Source organism: Myotis nattereri (assembly GCF_964212035.1).
Source record: "Myotis nattereri genome assembly, chromosome: 2".
Lineage (NCBI taxonomy): Eukaryota > Metazoa > Chordata > Mammalia > Chiroptera > Vespertilionidae > Myotis > Myotis nattereri.
The window spans coordinates 124,923,659-124,940,011 of record NC_138076.1 but is presented as its reverse complement, the minus strand read 5'-3'; the positions used below and the strand labels follow the sequence as shown (position 1 = coordinate 124,940,011).

Below are 16,353 nucleotides of genomic sequence, written 5' to 3'. Positions count from 1 at the left end.
CTTAACTATTTTATGGCACTGTATACAACATATTATAATTTTTACTTTCCAATTGTTAGTTTATATATTGGCCTTGTACTTTGCAGCTTTGCTCCTTTACATATTAATTCCAATAGGATATTTTGGTAGATTCATTAGTTTTTTTATGTAAAAAAAAAAAATCTTGTCACTTGTGAACAAAGACAATTTCACTTCTTTTATCCTATCAGTATGCCTTTTATTTCTTCCTTCCTTTTTTTTTTAATCAAAATCTGTCTTTATTAAAGTGAACAAATCATCAGAGTCCTACCCAAACTTAGTGAGCGATGCTGAATCTGCTCCCCTTGCCCACCTTCAACCAGGCCAACTCCAGCTCCCAGCTGGCCTAGCAGTCCTCAGTAGGGAAAGTGGCCCTGCACTGTCACGCAGCACAGACGTTGCACATTTCAGTGCTTTTAGTGAATTGGTGTCTTCAGAAAACATTTTCTGAGCAGCAAAGATAAGAATTGTTTTCAGAAACCTTAGAATTGGATATAAACATTGGCAATAGACACAATCAATAAATATCATACCATTTCCCAAATGAACAAGACCCCCCAATGCGAGTTTTTTTCCTGAAGACATTCAAACACCCTGACCAGAGAGCCTGTCTCTGTCCTCCAACCACACAAGGTCTCAAATGCCCGCGTGTGGGGGTCCGGCCTTGAACAGAAGGGGGTGTGATGAGAGGCCAGAAAGCAAAGTAAATCACTTTTAATAGATACTGAAGAACTTCAAATAAAAGGAATCCTGCCACATGCACATCCCTCATTGGCAGCCGCAGGAACAGCGGAGACCACAGCAGCTATGCCCTGGACCTGGCGTGTGTCCCTGCATCCCCGTTCCATCTTGCCTTTTATTTCTTGTTCTTTCCCCTTGCTATATTGCACTGGCAAGGATGGCCATTCAGTAATATGCTAGGCATCCCTCCTTTATTCTAGTGACATACAAATGTCACCATTAAGTATAATTTTAGCTGTGGCCTCTCCATAAATGTCTTCTCCCAGACTCTTCTACCAGACTGAAAGATTATCTTCTACACTTGATCTTAGCCAAAAGACCAAGAAGCAATGACAAGTTATCTTCTATTTCTAATTTTCTGAGAATTGTTATCATAAATTGGTGTTGAATTTTGTCACATACTTTTTCTACATTTTTTGATATGATTACCACTTCTCTCCTTTATTGTGTTAATGTATTGAACTCCAAAGATTGCTTTCAAATGTTGCATCAACTCTTTGTCATGATGTATTACCTTCTTAAATATTTCTGGGCTTTATTTACTAATATTTGGTTGCAGATTTTTGTATCTGTATTTATGAGAGATATAGAATTATAACTTTCTCTTATCTTCTCTGATTAGTATGCTGAGCTAATCATTCAAGTCAGGAAATGTTATCTCTTTATACATTTTCTGAAAAGGTTTGAGTGAGATCAATGTTTTCCTTTTTTAAATGTCTGTATAATTCACCAGTACAAACATCTGGGCCTGGAGTCTTTTTTGTGGAGAGATTTTAAATTATGAATTCAGTTTATTTAATAGATAGAAGGCTATTTTCATTTTCTATGCATTCTTACATCAGTTTTGGCAGGGTGTTTTTTTTCCAAAGAATTTATCCATTTCTGCTAAGATGTCAAATTTATGGGTATAATCCTATGTAATAAAAGCCTAATATGCAAATTGTCCCCTTCGACTGTTCATTATGATGTGTGCTGACCACCAGAGGGCAGCACGGAACATGACGGGTGTTGGTGACATGGTGCTGGCATCGGGCAACAGTGGAGGCACTGCTTGCCCCAATGGGCCCCGACGAGAGCCTGGCGGGATGGTGGAGCAGGTGAGTGGGCAGCACCAGGCCAAGGTGGGTGGGAGCAGGGCCTGATTGCCCTGCCGATCACCCACAGGTGGCAACCAGCAGCAGCTCTACCACTTTCATTACAGAGAAGGGGCAAATAGCAATATTAAAATATTTCTTCTAATTATTTTCCTTTTCCTTTCAATGTGTAAAAATCCGTGCACCAGGCCACTAGTATTGTTATAATAGTCTCTAACGACTGTTGGGTGTCTTTATGATCTGTAGTAATGTCCTTGCCTTCATTTATTTATAATCTGTGTTTTCTAAGATTTTTTTCTTGATCAGTCTAGTTAGGTGTTATTGATTTAATTAGTATTTTCAAAAACCAACTTTTGGCTCTGTTGATTTTCTTTAATGTTTTATTTCTACTTCATTGATTTCTGTTCTCATCTTTATTATGTCTTTCCTTTGACTTATGTGGATTTTATTTGCTCTTCTTTCTCTACCTCATAAGGTGGAAGCTTTGATTATGGATTTTATACTTTTGCTTTCTAATAAAAGCATTTAAGCTATACATTTTCCTCTAAAGATTTCTTTAACTGCATCCTACAAGTTTTCATATGTTGTGTGTCTTAGATCAGGCTGCTATAACAGAATGTCCTAGACTGGGAGGCTTAAAAAAACAAACATTTACTTCTCACATTCTGGATGTTTGGAAATCCCAAGATTAAGGTGCTGCAGATCCAGTACCTGGTTTGCAGGTGGTTGCCTGCTCCTTGTGTCCTCACATGGCAGACAGAAGAGCAAGACAGCAAACCTTCATGTGTCTTCTAAGAAGGGTACTAATCCCATTCATGAGGGCTGGCTCTCATGCCCTAGTTACCTCCCAGAGGCCACACCTCCTAATATCATCATACTGGGGGTTAGGATTTTAACATATGAAATCTGAGGGGACATTCATTTCACAGCATTGTTTTCATTATCATTGCATTTGGAATATTTTCTAACTTCCTGTGATTTCTTCCTGACCCTGTTCTCAGTGCTGCTTAATTTCCAAATATTTGGAGATTTTCTAGAAAATTTATTGCTTCTGGTTTCTAATTTAATTCTATTATGAAAAAACTAGGGGCCCAGTGCACAAATTCGTGCACCTTGAAAGGAACTGTGGGCCGTGAGGTTGTAGTAGGCACAGGGGCAGGTCTCAGCCCATCCTCTGTGTCTGTGCCTGGCCCCTCCCACTGTGGCCCTGGTCCCCTGTCTGCCTGCAGCCCTGTTCCTGCTGCCACCACTCCCATATGCTGATACCACTGGCCCCACTCACACCCACTGACAGCGCAGAGAAATTGGGGCCGGCGCCAGCAGTGGGTGCGAGCAGAGCCGGTGGCATCAGCAGGTGCAAGTGGCAGCTGCTGCCCCGATCACCCCTCAGGAGCAGGGGAAGGTGAAGAAGCCTTCAGGGGCAATTGGGGCTGGCAGCCACCACTCGCACCCACTGATGGCACCGAGCCATCAGGGTCAGCACCAGCCACCGGCAGCAGGTGCAAGCAGTGGCTCCAGCGCCAGCTGCAGGTGGGAGTGGGGCTGGCGCTGGCAGCAGGTATGAACACTGGGCAGGACCGTGGCACATTGGAGCAAAGAAATTTCAGTAACCACTAGAGGCTCACCCCGATGACAGCGACCAGCACCCCACCTTGATCTGGCACCCCTGCTCACCTGCTCCACCATCCCGCCATGTTCCATGCATGCCCCCTGGTGGTCAGTGCACATCATAGCAACCAGTTGTTCAGTTGTTCCACAGTTCGGTCTATTTGCATATTAGGGTTTTATATAGAGAGATATATACTGTGCATAATTTCAACCTTTTGAAATTCATTGAGATTTGTTTGTAGCCCAGCATATTTATCTTACTGAATATTTCAATCTGCCCTTTAAAAAAATGTGTATTCTATAGATTGGTGGTGCAATGTTCTAAAAATGCCAATTAGGTCAGATTATTTGATAATGTCAGAAGATTGTTCAAATTTTCTCCAGCCTTACTGATTTTTTTTTTTTGGTACATTTGTTCTATCAATTACCAATAAACTAGCATTAAAACAAATCTTTACTTATGGTTGAGGATTTGTATTTTTCTCCATCTAGTTCTGTAGATTTTGCTTTATGTTTTAAGCTCTGTGCACACATGTTCAGTGGCTTTGTAACATGTCACCTTGGCCACCTGAACTACATTTTACAGAATTCTCTTTCCATTATATTTCTAGTTAGGAGAGGTTACAAGAAATACTCTTGTGTGATTTAGAAGGCAAAAAGGAGGCAGGAACCATTTTATAATGCACATATGTCATTGGCAGATGTACAATTGTTCTGCCTTCAAAATCAGCTTCTCTAACTCCTGGGCCAGGTGCGCATTTCCGTGGTGAAACACCCCAGGCTCTATAGGATATGCTTGTCACCAAGGTCAAAGGCAATAGAATGAATACTTGTTTCAACCTGTTGTAGGGTTCAATCTTGTGCTTATGGGTTCTAGCTGCTCCTGATCTTCCCTTATTTTATATCCAAATTTCTTTCCTAGCTACCTGTTCTGTAGACTTAAAGCTCCAACATCAGACATGGATATATATACAAAATCCTACTGGATATGCTTCCATTGTTGAACCCTGACTGATACAGAGATTGCTACCAAGAATAGTTCCTAAGGAAAAGAACCTGAAGTTGTGTTCTCTGAATCAGTTCTGAGTTTTAAAGGCACTAATAGCTCTATTGCCATTGGTAAAGGGGGCACTGGTAGTCACTGGCATGAAATGGCAAAGAAGTTACTCAAGTTTAGCTTGAGATACCTGTAATAAAGTATCTATAGAAGACAAGACTGGGAGGCCAAGCATTTGCTACCTTAGCACATTTTGGTCAAAAAGAGGAATAATATAATGGAGTGGGTTAGTTGGATGATTACTACTAACTTTGCTAGAAATCTTGGATAAAACAAATCATGAGCACAGGATTTAAAATTTCCAGTTCAGGGTCTGAATATAGCACCTAAAAGCTTCTATAAGTTCTCAGGGCAGGGGGCTGGGGGGGGGGGGGCTGGGGTGAGGGGTGGGAGGCGGTGGCATTTCCTGTAGGTGCAGGGCTAAGATTTCTGCAAAGCAAATCTGAAGTCTAATCCTGCAAGTGCCTGAATTACAACACAAATTGAATTCCCATCCCTGCAGGGTCTCTTTTGTTAAAGTTGAGGCCTCTATTGGGAAGAAATGGGATCTTGAATATTGGAATTGGAACATATGGTCAAATTCTAATGAAGCTGAACCTCAAGTCCCTAAATGACAGAGTTTTCTTTGCCAGTAGAAGCATCTTCTATCCCTGCCTGAGGGAGGTTTTTTTGTTTGTTTGTTTTTTGTTTTTCTGAAGAATCACATTGGCCTCCCTTGAGGAACTTGCTAGCAAGGTACTGCTGATTTCCAGGACCTACCCCCACCAACCTTATTGGCTGCTACCCCTACAATTAGATTAAACTCCAAGCAGTCCCCAAAGGGTATAAAGAGTGACTCACTGGGAGATGTGATACACACAAAAAGAAATGCATGATAATTTTTATTTATATAGACTGAAAACTAGGGAATATATATGGAAATGTATTTTATTTTTTGTTAATCTTCAACCAAGGATATTTTTTCCATTGATTTTTAGAGAGAGTGGAAGCCCAGGAGGGAGACGGAGAGAGAGAGAAACAGTGATGCAAGAAAAAAATTGATTGGTGACCTCCTGCACGTGCCTGACCGGGATCAGGGATCAAACCTGCAACCCAGGTTTGTGCCCTTGACCTGGAATTGAACCTGTGACCCTTCGGTGCATGGGCCAAGACTCTAACCACTGAACAAACTGGTCAGGGCTGGAAATGTATATTAAGAGTGTGGGATAAACATGAATGGAAAATAAAGCTGGACGGGCCAAGTTTATTGATATAGGACCACTAACCAGAGATTCTGGGTTCACCATTTTAGCTTCAGGGGCTCGAAATGCTCCTAACTATTGGTTTGGTTGGTTGACTGAAATATGGACCCAACATTAGCCTACATTAAATGAAATTGAATTGTCAGAACTTTCTCAGTATGCCAAAGAGGGGGGTACCCAGAGGTTCAGGGAAATCAGAAGGTTAGTGTGCAATTATCATGTGAGACCTACTCACCAACACCAGAGAGCACACCTTTCACCACAGCTGTGTGAAATAAACTTGTGAGAGGAGGCCAGCATCCTTGAAGAGCTCTGTGGTAGCTCTTCTCTATAAGTCAGAAATTACAGGAGGAATTCTACCACTGAACTGAGATCCCTGAATACTATGGGGATAACATCAAACTGAGATCCTGAGGTAGTGGGGGTTAAATTGCAGCACGTAATCACCAAAGATGGGGTGGGCATGGTTACCATGAAGGACATGGGAGCCAAAGATTTTCAGAATAGTTTGAATTGCAAAGATCTCTGATGTTCGCTGCTTGATTATAGTATTTCAGAAGGGAATTATACTAAATTCTTGCTTAATATGTTTAAGCAGAAAAGTTATACTAGTAGATCTGGTGAGCAGAAGTCTGGTTTGAATCACCAGAGTCAGAGTCCCTCCATGATTCCCAAACTTGAGTTAGTTTACAGAACCCCTTGAATGAAGGAAAATCCATGTCCCCTGCGGGGGGGGGGGGGGGGGAATCCTGTTGTACTGCCAAGAACTGATGCTGTTAATCATTCTCCAGTCTTCCCTAAGAAGGCTTGCAGCTATTTATTAGGGTGATAACATTGGAGAAAAAAAAGACAGATTTTTGAGGATTACTGGACACTGGCTCTGAACTGACACTAGTTCCATGAGGCCCATCAGTCCAGGAGATGAATTCCCGGAGACCCACATCCCCATTCAGTGTGCCTATGTGGTCGATGCAGAAGACAGAGATGGATCTTAGAGAATGACCAGGGATTATCATAAACATAATCAGGTGGTAATTCCAGTTGTTTCAGATGTGGCTTCATTGCTTGAGCAAACTAAGTTTTTTATCACTTTTTGAAATTTATCCGCCTATACTTTTTCTAATATTTTTCTTTCCTATTCTTTTTCTTCTCTTCTGGAACTCACATGTTTTACCACTTGTTTCTGTCCCACAAATCACTGAGCTTGTTGTCAATATTTTTTCCTCTTTATGGATGATTTCTACTGATCTGTCCTCAAGTTCATAGATCTTTTCTTTCTATGTATCCTATTTGCTATTAATCTTATCCAATAAATATCTGGTTTAGATCTTGTATTTTTATTGTAGAATTTCATCTATTATATACATCTTCTCTTGGAGATTTTTTTAAAATCATATCTATTATAGTTATTTTAAAGTGTTTTTCTGATAATTCCAAGGCCTTGGCTGTCTATAGGTCTGTTTCTATTGATTAATTTTCCTCTTGACTATGAACCAAATTCTCCTGTTTCTGCACATCTTATAATAATTATTTTATACTGTAGATAATGTGTAAGAAACACTACCAGCTGTTAGTTTTTATTATTGTTGTCTTTTCCAAAAAGTACTGTTTTTTCCTTTGTTAGGCAGCTAGAGTGATGGGCTACTCAGTTCAATCCAATCAGGAGTTGAGCAAGTTTGGGATGGGTTTGTGGCTTTAATCCTTCTGTTAGGGAATTTAATCACAGGGACTAAAAGATCTTGTACTATTTGCTTTCCAGCAGAGCCACTACTTCCTGTGTTGCCTCAGAACTCATATATTTGATCATACTAGAATTTGAGGATGGAAGGGTTTACTTAGATTGAGTTTACTTTTGGCTTTAACTTATTTGAAAGTGAGCTCAAGCCCTTCCCTCCCAGAGATGTCTGGGACCAAACACTCCAAGACTTCTAGATATCAAAACTGCAAGACCTCGCAATGAGACTACAGACTGCAGATGGTTTCCCCAGAACCAGGCACAGGGCATGGTGCATAACCCATGCTCTATAAATAGGAATACAGTAGAGTATAATGGAGCCAGAATTCCTACAATCAAATCATAGCTCTAAAGCTTTTGAGCTCTCTGATCCAGATCATCATTCAGCCTCTGTATCTCAATTTCCCCATCTGGAATATGGGGTAACTAGAGGCCTGGTGCACAAAAATTTGTGCACTCGGAGGGATGGGGGATCCCTCAGCCCAACCTGTGCCCTCTCGCAGTCTGGGACCCCTTGGGGCATGACCACCTGCTGGCTTAGGCCCGCTCCCTGGGGGATTGGGTCTAAGCTGGCAATCAGACATCCCTCTGGCAGCCCGGGAGCCCTTGGGGGATGTCCACTTGCCAGTGGGGAGCAGGCCTAAGCTGCAGTCTAACATCCTTAGTGCTGCTGAGGAGGCAGGAGAGGCTCCCACCACCACCGCTGTACTGGCAGCCATCAGCCTGGCTTGTGGCTGAGCAGAGCTCCCCCTGTGGGAGCACACTGACCACCAGGGAGCAGCTCCTGCATTGAGCGTCTGCCCCTTGGTGGTCAGTGTGTGTCATAGTGACAAGTCATTCCCAGTCGTTCTGCTGTTAGGGTCAGTTTGCATATTATCCTTTTATTATATAGGACTAGAGGCCCAGTGCACAAAAATTTGCGCACTCGGGAGTGGGGGGTGGTCCCTCAGCCTGGCCTGTGCCCATTTGCAGTCCAGAACCCCTTGGGGGATGTCCACCTGTTGACTTAGGCCCACTCCCCGGGGGATCAGGCCTAAGCTTGCAGTCAGACATCCTTCTGGCAGCCAGGGAGCCCTCAGGGGATTTCCAACTAAAGGCTTAGGCCCCTAAAGGATCGGGTCTAAACCGTTAGTTGGACATTCTTAGTGCTGCCACGGAGGTGGAAGAGACTCCTGCCACCATCTCTGAGCTGGCCAGCCATGAGCCAGCTTCTGGCTGAGTGGCACTTCCCATATAGAAGTGCACTGACCACCCGGGGGCAGCTCCTGCATTGAGCGTCTGCCCCTTGATGGCCAATGCGCATCATAGCAACTGGTCATTCTGCCGTTCAGTCAATTTGCATATTAGCTTTTTATTATTATTATACAGGATGTCCCTATTTCCACCCTTTTGCCCCCTCTACCCAGCTCTTGTTCCCCACTTCTCTCTGGCCATCACCATACTGTTGTCTGTGTCCATGGGTTGTGCATATATTTTCTTTGGCTAATTCCTTCTTTAAATTCACTTCTTTAAATTTTTATTTTCAGATAAGTGCTTATAATTGCACTATTATATATTTTCTATTATATCATTTAGAACAGAGGTCCTCAAACTTTTTAAACAGGGGGTCAGTTCACTGTCCCTCAGACATTCCACACATGTGCACTGTGGGCCTGGGACGAGTCAGCTGCTAAACAGGACAGGCAGCAGCGGCAAAAACACCCGGGGGGCCGGATAAATGTTTTCGGTGGGCCGCATGTGGCCCGTGGGCCATAGTTTGAGGACCCCAATTTAGAATTAAGATATCTTTTAATTGAACCCTTGTAAATTTTAGCACAATTTAATAAATTATGCTAGAAGCAATTAGGAGATTTTTCATGTAATGCAGATACATTTTAATTAATATTTTATTAATTTTTAATTTTTTAATTTGAAATAATCTCATACATGTAAAAAAAACCTATAAAATACTACAGCATATTATATGTACCCTTCACGCAATTTCTTAGGTGTTAATAATTTAAACATAACCGTTATACAACTAACAAAATTTGGAATATATTTTTCTTATAATCTCTTTAATGTTACCTAATCCATTTACTTTGTTTTTGTTAATCTTCACCCAAGGATATTTTTCCATTGAATTTTAGAAAGAGTGAAGGGAAAGGGAGAGAACATTGATTGGTTGCCTCCTGCACATGCTCTGATAGGGACTGGGGAGGGGATCAAGCCAGCAACTGAGGTACATGCCCTTGACTGGAACTGAACCTGGGACCCTTCAGTCCATGGGCTAATGCTCTATCCACTGAGAAAACAAGCTGCAGCTTAATTCATTTACTTTTAATCTATATGCATCTTTATATCTAAAGTGGGTTTTGTTTTTGATTCATGCTCATAATCTGTCTTTTAATTGGTGCATTTATGCCACTGACTTACTGATAGAGTTACTGTCATATCAGGTGGCTTCTGGGGCTTCTGGGGCCGGCCTGCAACCCGGGATCAGATCCATCACGGGCAGCAGGCAGGCGGCTTCTGGGGTCGCACATGGGGGCCTGGACGGCAGCTCGCACTCACACTGTCCCACCCTGCCTGCAGTATGCAATTAGCCGCCATCTTTGTTGGAGGTTAATTTACATATTGTGCTGATTAGCCAATGGGAGGCCTAGCGAAGGTATGGTCAATTACCATGTTTGTCTATTATTAGATAGGATAGAGGCCTGGTGCATGGGTGGGGGCTGGCTTGTTTGCCCTGAAGGGTGTCCTGGATCAGGGTGGAGGTCCCTGCTGGGTTGCCTGGCCGGTCTGGGTGAGGGGCTGAGGCCCATTTTCAGGCTGGCCAAGCCCCCGGCGACGGAAGCTCCCAGCCTCTCCTTTTTTTCTTTTTTCTTTTTTATTCTTAGATTTATTTAATTCTATAATTGAAACTTTGTTGCCTTCAGTGGAGCTCAGAGCAGGCTGCGGCAGGCGTAAAGCTTGGCTTCCTCCATAACTGGGGCATGCAAGCCTCCTGCTTGCTCCAGCTCCGTGGCTGCCGGCTGCCATCTTGGTTGGGTTAATTTGCGTATAGTTGCTCTGATTGGCTGGTGGGCGTGGCTTAAGGTGTAGTGAAGGTATGGCCAATTTGCATGTTTGTTTTTTATTAGATTAGATAAGAGCGCCTACTTCATAGGGTTGTTGTGATAGTTAAATAAATATAGCAAGTATTATATAAGTGTTAGCTCTGGCCTTGTGTGATAACCCCTTTCATCCATGCAAAGAAATTGTTAGAGGTGAGCAGAGAATGGAGCAAAAATAAAGACAAATATTTCAGAAATCTCTCACTCACAGTTATGATTAAAAATCCTCACAGCCTTTCCTGATGGAATTAGATTGGCCCAATACCTTTGCAGATCCTATTTTTGCTGAAGCAGAGCTTCCCAAGTGCCTCCTCCCCTTTAATTCATTGCCTTTTGTCACTTCTTTGGTCCCTTCTTCCCTTCTTTAGGCTCCAGACTATAGGAGTTAGGTTCGAAGATACAAGTTCTTAGAAAAGGAAAGTTGTGACTTAGCAAATCTTCCTCCACTGGGCCTGCCCAAAGTAAGGGCTTTTTCTCCTCCACCCCTGCTTTAGTCATCCCTGGGAGAGAATGACCCAAAGAGGCCTCAAACATTTCAGACAGAGAATGCCACTCTGGTGAGAACAATTCCCAGCTCCAGCTGTGGATGACTTTGTCTCCCAGCTTTCTTGCCTGTTAAACACGTGACAGCACATTGACTAATTGCTGAGAAATGAGGTCTTGAAGAATGTTTCAAAAGAAACTGCAGCAAGCTTGTCAAAAGAACTGAGCTGGCCAGGAGTGGGACGGGCGCCCAGGGTGCAGGGGCTGGCAGCACAGCCCTACTGGCAGGCAGCTGAGGCACCACGCCCAGCACCTGTCAAAGATGCTGAGAATTCAGAGCAGGGCTGCGGGAGGTCACAGAGCTGGCCCTCTCCACTCTGAGCAGAGGCCTCAGTAGGCAGACATCTGTCACTTCTGTTCCTGTTCAAGATTCCATTCTTCTCAGAGAGGCCCTGTAGTGGAAGGCCACAGGGCCCTCTCCCTCATCCCACCCTCTGAAGGTTGAGTACAGAGTCCTTTCTGGATGGAGTCATGAGATGGAAGAACAGAAGTGTCCAGACCACCTCCTGCTGTGCTCTCTAGACCCCAACAGTGTCCTTCCCCAAACCCAGCGCTTCTCCTTTGTATTTGCCAACTCATCAAACCCAAGCACCATGTTTCCTAAACACTCACTGATCACTATTAATCAGCAAGCTGGCGGTGCTGCTGCCTGCCCTGTGAGCATCTTGTTAATGATGGGAGAAGACTGCCAAACGGCCAGCTCGGCTCCGGATGGTGAGATATGGGTCTTGCCCAGACTGAGGCGGCAAAGGCATCGCTGTGAGCCGTCTGCCACAGAACTGAGATCCCTGGCGTTTGATAACAAAAAATGAGCAGGCCCTCTCTCCGCGAAGAACAATGTAAAGAGTCCATCCACTCATTTCCTACCAGAGACCAAAAACAGGGTGGAGGGAAAGCTTCAACTAGGAAGAAAGGCCAACTAGTCACCCCTGCATTATAGACCTTTGTGTTTCCCTGAGGCCAGGATCTAGAGATGGACAGCAGCAGCAGCATGAGGGACTTAAGCTAGATGATCAGAAGTACTTTCTCATGTGAAGAATTGCTAACTATTCTAGGGTAGGTTACTAAGGAAAGACATGTTATCTACGACCTGCAGATCCCTTACTTCAACTTAATTAGCTCAGCCTACATTGTTTATATATGTTCATTTACAAATTTGATTTTTCTATCAATACATGAAATTGAGGAGACATACTATAATATTTATTTGATGACCTTTGGTGTCCCCTCTCAATAGAAATCGTACCCTGCTGGATGCCTGGCCGTGGTGCTGGCCAGGCATCACCTGAGTGATGAAGCTAGCAGGCACGTCAATAAACCTTTGCCAATCAGATGATGTGCCAAACACTGGTTAGAGGCTGAGGAACCAAGACCTGAAGAATTACAGAGATTAACAGTAGCCCAGAAGAGTACATCCTGGGTGCCTAAGTGTTGCCCAGCAAGAACTTAGCAATTCAGAGGGAGGTGTCGGAGAAGTCAATCAGAGGAGGCTCCGTGGGGGAGCGCAGCCTAAAGATGGGTGGGGAGTTGAATGCCCATCGAGGAGGGTTGGTTTCCGTCAGGAGGGATTTCGGAAAGCCCCAAGGGGAGCACATCAGGGCCCCTGGGACTGCAGTTTCTGCCCTGATATAGGTGCTCAGAGCCGTGGGCCTGTCAGAATTGACCACATGGAGGGCACATCCTTTAATTAGCGCCAAGGGACCTTGAGGAGCGGAGCTCTTGAAGGAGTCCTTTCTGCCTCTCAGAGCCTCTCACAGGCCCAGGACAGGGCTCCACACATGCACCATCCCAATTCTGGGTCCCACGGAAAGAGGATCACAGTAGGCACAACTCACCCATCTGCCCTGAGAGGGCATTCGATCCACCAAGAGAGGCAAGCTTGACTGCCCAGGCCTCCCTGGGCCAGGCCCGCACCCCAGGCAGGAGCTTTTATGTGGAAAGGAGTTCTCAGGGGGCCAAGCCTTGTGCCTCCCCAGGCTGAGCGCAAGTCTAATAGTAACTGAGGGACTCCACATCCACTCTCTACCACCACGTGGAATTGCAAAGGAGCCAGCAGGAACAACGTCAACATTTCTGGTAAGAGTGAACTGTTTTAGAAGCTGTATGGCTACGTAGTTAGGAATGAAATCCCTGAGCCCAAAATGTGAAGGTTTAATTTCTAGCTCTGCCATTTATTAGCCTATAACCTTGTGTGCGAAGGAACCAGCAAGGATGAACGAAGGTCGATCTGATGCTTAAGGTCTTTTATCCTCATCTATAAAATGGAGACAGATAATAATACCAACCTTATAAGACTGACCTGAGGAATAAATGAGCTAATAATATAAAATGCCCAGAACAACAGCCAGGTTGTTGTAAGCACTCAAGAAAAATGCCGGTTATTATTACTAAATACGTGCCTGGCAATGGCAGTGCAGCCTTTTCGATACAGGAAGGGTTTACAGAAGCATCTAATTGGAAGGTGGAGCTTTGAGACATACAGACCATGAGGAGATAATAGAAATATTTTCTTCCTAAGGTTCTGAGGAAGGATAAATGAAATGATACATATACTGTGCTTAGGAGAGTAAGCACGCAGTTAATATAGTCGTTTATTTGGAGTGGCTTGAAAGTGTTAAAAGGCGATGAAGGCAGGGCCAGGGGTACAGGTATCAGAAAGCCCCTTGTCAGGAAGCTCTGTTCTATGCTGCAGCTCACAGAAGTCTTCCCTGCTATGGATGAAGACAAGCATTTACACAAAGGAATTTCCTGAGAATCAATCAGGGTGCCAGACCTGGGCCAGGTTTCCATGGACACTTGCTGCATTTCTTCCCTGGAGGCACCCATTGGACCAGGACAAACCTAAGGATTCATGTCCATCCTTCCTGAAGACCAACACCATGACCTCCAGAAGGCCTTTGGCTATAGGACCCTAGCTGCAAAGCATCTGAGCTCCTGGAGTGAGGACCAAGGATGTTCAGTCCACCTAGACCACCTGAACTGAGGACCGGGAAGAGACACAGGTGTCGGGCTGTAAAACGGAGGCCCTGAGTTCTCCTTGCTCACCAGCCAAGCAACACAGACACACACTTTCACCTACTCACCTGCTCCAGGCCTGGCCCTGACCCCCTCCCAGAGAGACTCGTGGATGGAGAGAGAATCAGGGGCCTCGGACCACTGGGAGAACTCACTTCATGACAGTGGAGAGTTGAGCACATGCTGCCTCAGAGAACAGTGATGGAACAGCAGGGCCAAGCTTGCCCCATTCGGCCACCAGCTCAGGATGGTTTACCTCGTGGATCCCAAAGTGGGCATAGGAGTCGAAGTAATAATCTCTTGAGGTCATCTCCTCTGGGTTCAGCAACTTGGACATCTTGCCCCGTCCTGGACAGCTGGGTTGAGTGGACACATGATGGACACATTGCACAGGCTTGGATGGGACCACAGGCTGAGGGGGCTGAGAGGGGGTACTGCTCACCTGAGGGCGAAAAAAGGGAGCCTGGTGAGAACAGTGGCAGCGAGTTCCTGCCCTCTGAGATTACTCCCCTACTCCCTTCCTGGTCCCTGAGGCCCGCTCCAGTGATCCACATGGCCACTCTTGAGAGGTGGGTGCCAGCGATCCACATGGCCACTCCTGAGGGGTGGGTGCCAGTCATTCACACGGCCACTCCTGAGGCATGTGGTGCCGTCCAGCTTTCTGGCAGTCACGCTGATGGCTGAGGTGCCATGCTACTCAGGAGCCAAACAGATCTGGTTTAACCCAGCTCCATCTCTTGCTAGTCAGGTGACTTGAGCCCATCCAAGCCCCAGTTCCCATCTCCACTAAATGAGGACAATACCTTTCTTCAGAGGCAAATAGTAAACATTCATTAAAGGGAAAGATGTCCAGCATGGTGGCTGGAGAGGAGATTCCAGGGCCAGTCTCCCCGAACGTGAATCCTGCTCTGCCACGTACTAGCCGTATTACCTTGAGCAAAGTGATTAGCCTCTTGGTGCCTCAGTTTCCCCACATCTAAAGCAGGAATAAAATGGTCTCATCACCTAGAGTTGTCCTGAGGATTCGACACGTTGGTGTCTGTAAAGTGCCTAGAAAAGGCCGGCGCACTGAGTGTTTAAGTTAAAATGAGTCCCACCTGCCCCCGCAGGAAGATCACACCCACGGGCCATTCTCCACTCGACAGGCAGCACTTGGCCCCCAAAATTCAGGTCTTCTGGGTTCTGGGCCTCACACCTGCTGCCTCCCACTCTGGCTTCTGATTCGTGGTTGCTCTGGACTTCAGCAATTGGTCTGAGCTGTGAAGACCACACCTCGGTGACCTGCCCGGGCACCACCGGCACCGCTCTTTCTGGGTTCCCAGTCCTGACACCTGGCCCAGCTGCACACCCACTGCTGCTGCCCAACACTGACCGCCGCCACTCCCACAGGCCACGGGGAGGAGGGAGAAGGAGATAGAAGCTTGGAGAAATTCTGGGCCCAGAAGTTTAAGCCTCACTACAGAGGCACAGTCTGCCAGGGGAAGAGCCTCCTCTCCCTGGAGGGGAGGAAATGCAGGTGTGCACAGCACAGCACAGGCCTCAGAGCGGAAGCATCTTTAAAAACAGAGCGAGTCGTGTGCAGTGGTTGGTTGTCCGGGGCTGAGAATCAGGGCTCCTAGATCCTACCCGGACTCTAGTAAAATGAAAGAAGGCATTGAGAGGCAGACAGCACAGTGCAAGAATGCAAACCCTGGGGCCACACTGCCTGGCTTTCAAGCCCTGCCCTGCTCCTTGGCTGACAAATGACCTTGGGGGGCCATTTTGTCATCACTGTGCCTCAGTTTCCTTCTCTGTAGGCAGAGATCAAAATAAAAACTACCCGATGGAGCTGTCCAGAAATTTGGATGAGTTGATATAAGTAAAGATATTAAAACACCGCCTAGCATATAATAAGTGTTTAATTGTTATTATTATTATTATTAATATTCAGATTACATAAACATGTCCCCATTCTCTGCCTCATTTTGCTCATCTGTGAGCTGGGTCAGCTCAGACTTCCTACCTCCTTTCCTAGGACAGAGCAAGATAAAGAAAAAACTAGTGGCTTCTTCCCTTTATCATGCTGTGGGCACAACCCCAAGACCGCCAGGGGCTGGAGGGGAGTCAGCAGGGGGATGTGATGGTCCCATTTTCATGGTGTATCTAGGCTACAGCCTCTGGGAAATAAGCAGGCTTCCCAGTTTAGCAACATCGGATTTCAGGTCGG

The 16,353-nt window shown here is 45.3% G+C and overlaps 1 protein-coding gene across 3 annotated transcripts in view; it reads right to left on the bottom strand.

Annotated features, from left to right (window-relative positions):
• PRMT8 (protein arginine methyltransferase 8) overlaps nt 1–16,353 on the bottom strand; it is a 91,787-nt gene that overhangs the window by 45,640 nt on the left and 29,794 nt on the right. For all 3 annotated transcript variants that reach the window (XM_081082364.1, XM_081082363.1, XM_081082365.1), the window contains exon 2: nt 14,404–14,589. In XM_081082364.1, the coding sequence (XP_080938490.1) occupies nt 14,404–14,589 (186 nt within the window). The remainder of the gene's footprint in view (nt 1–14,403; nt 14,590–16,353) is intronic.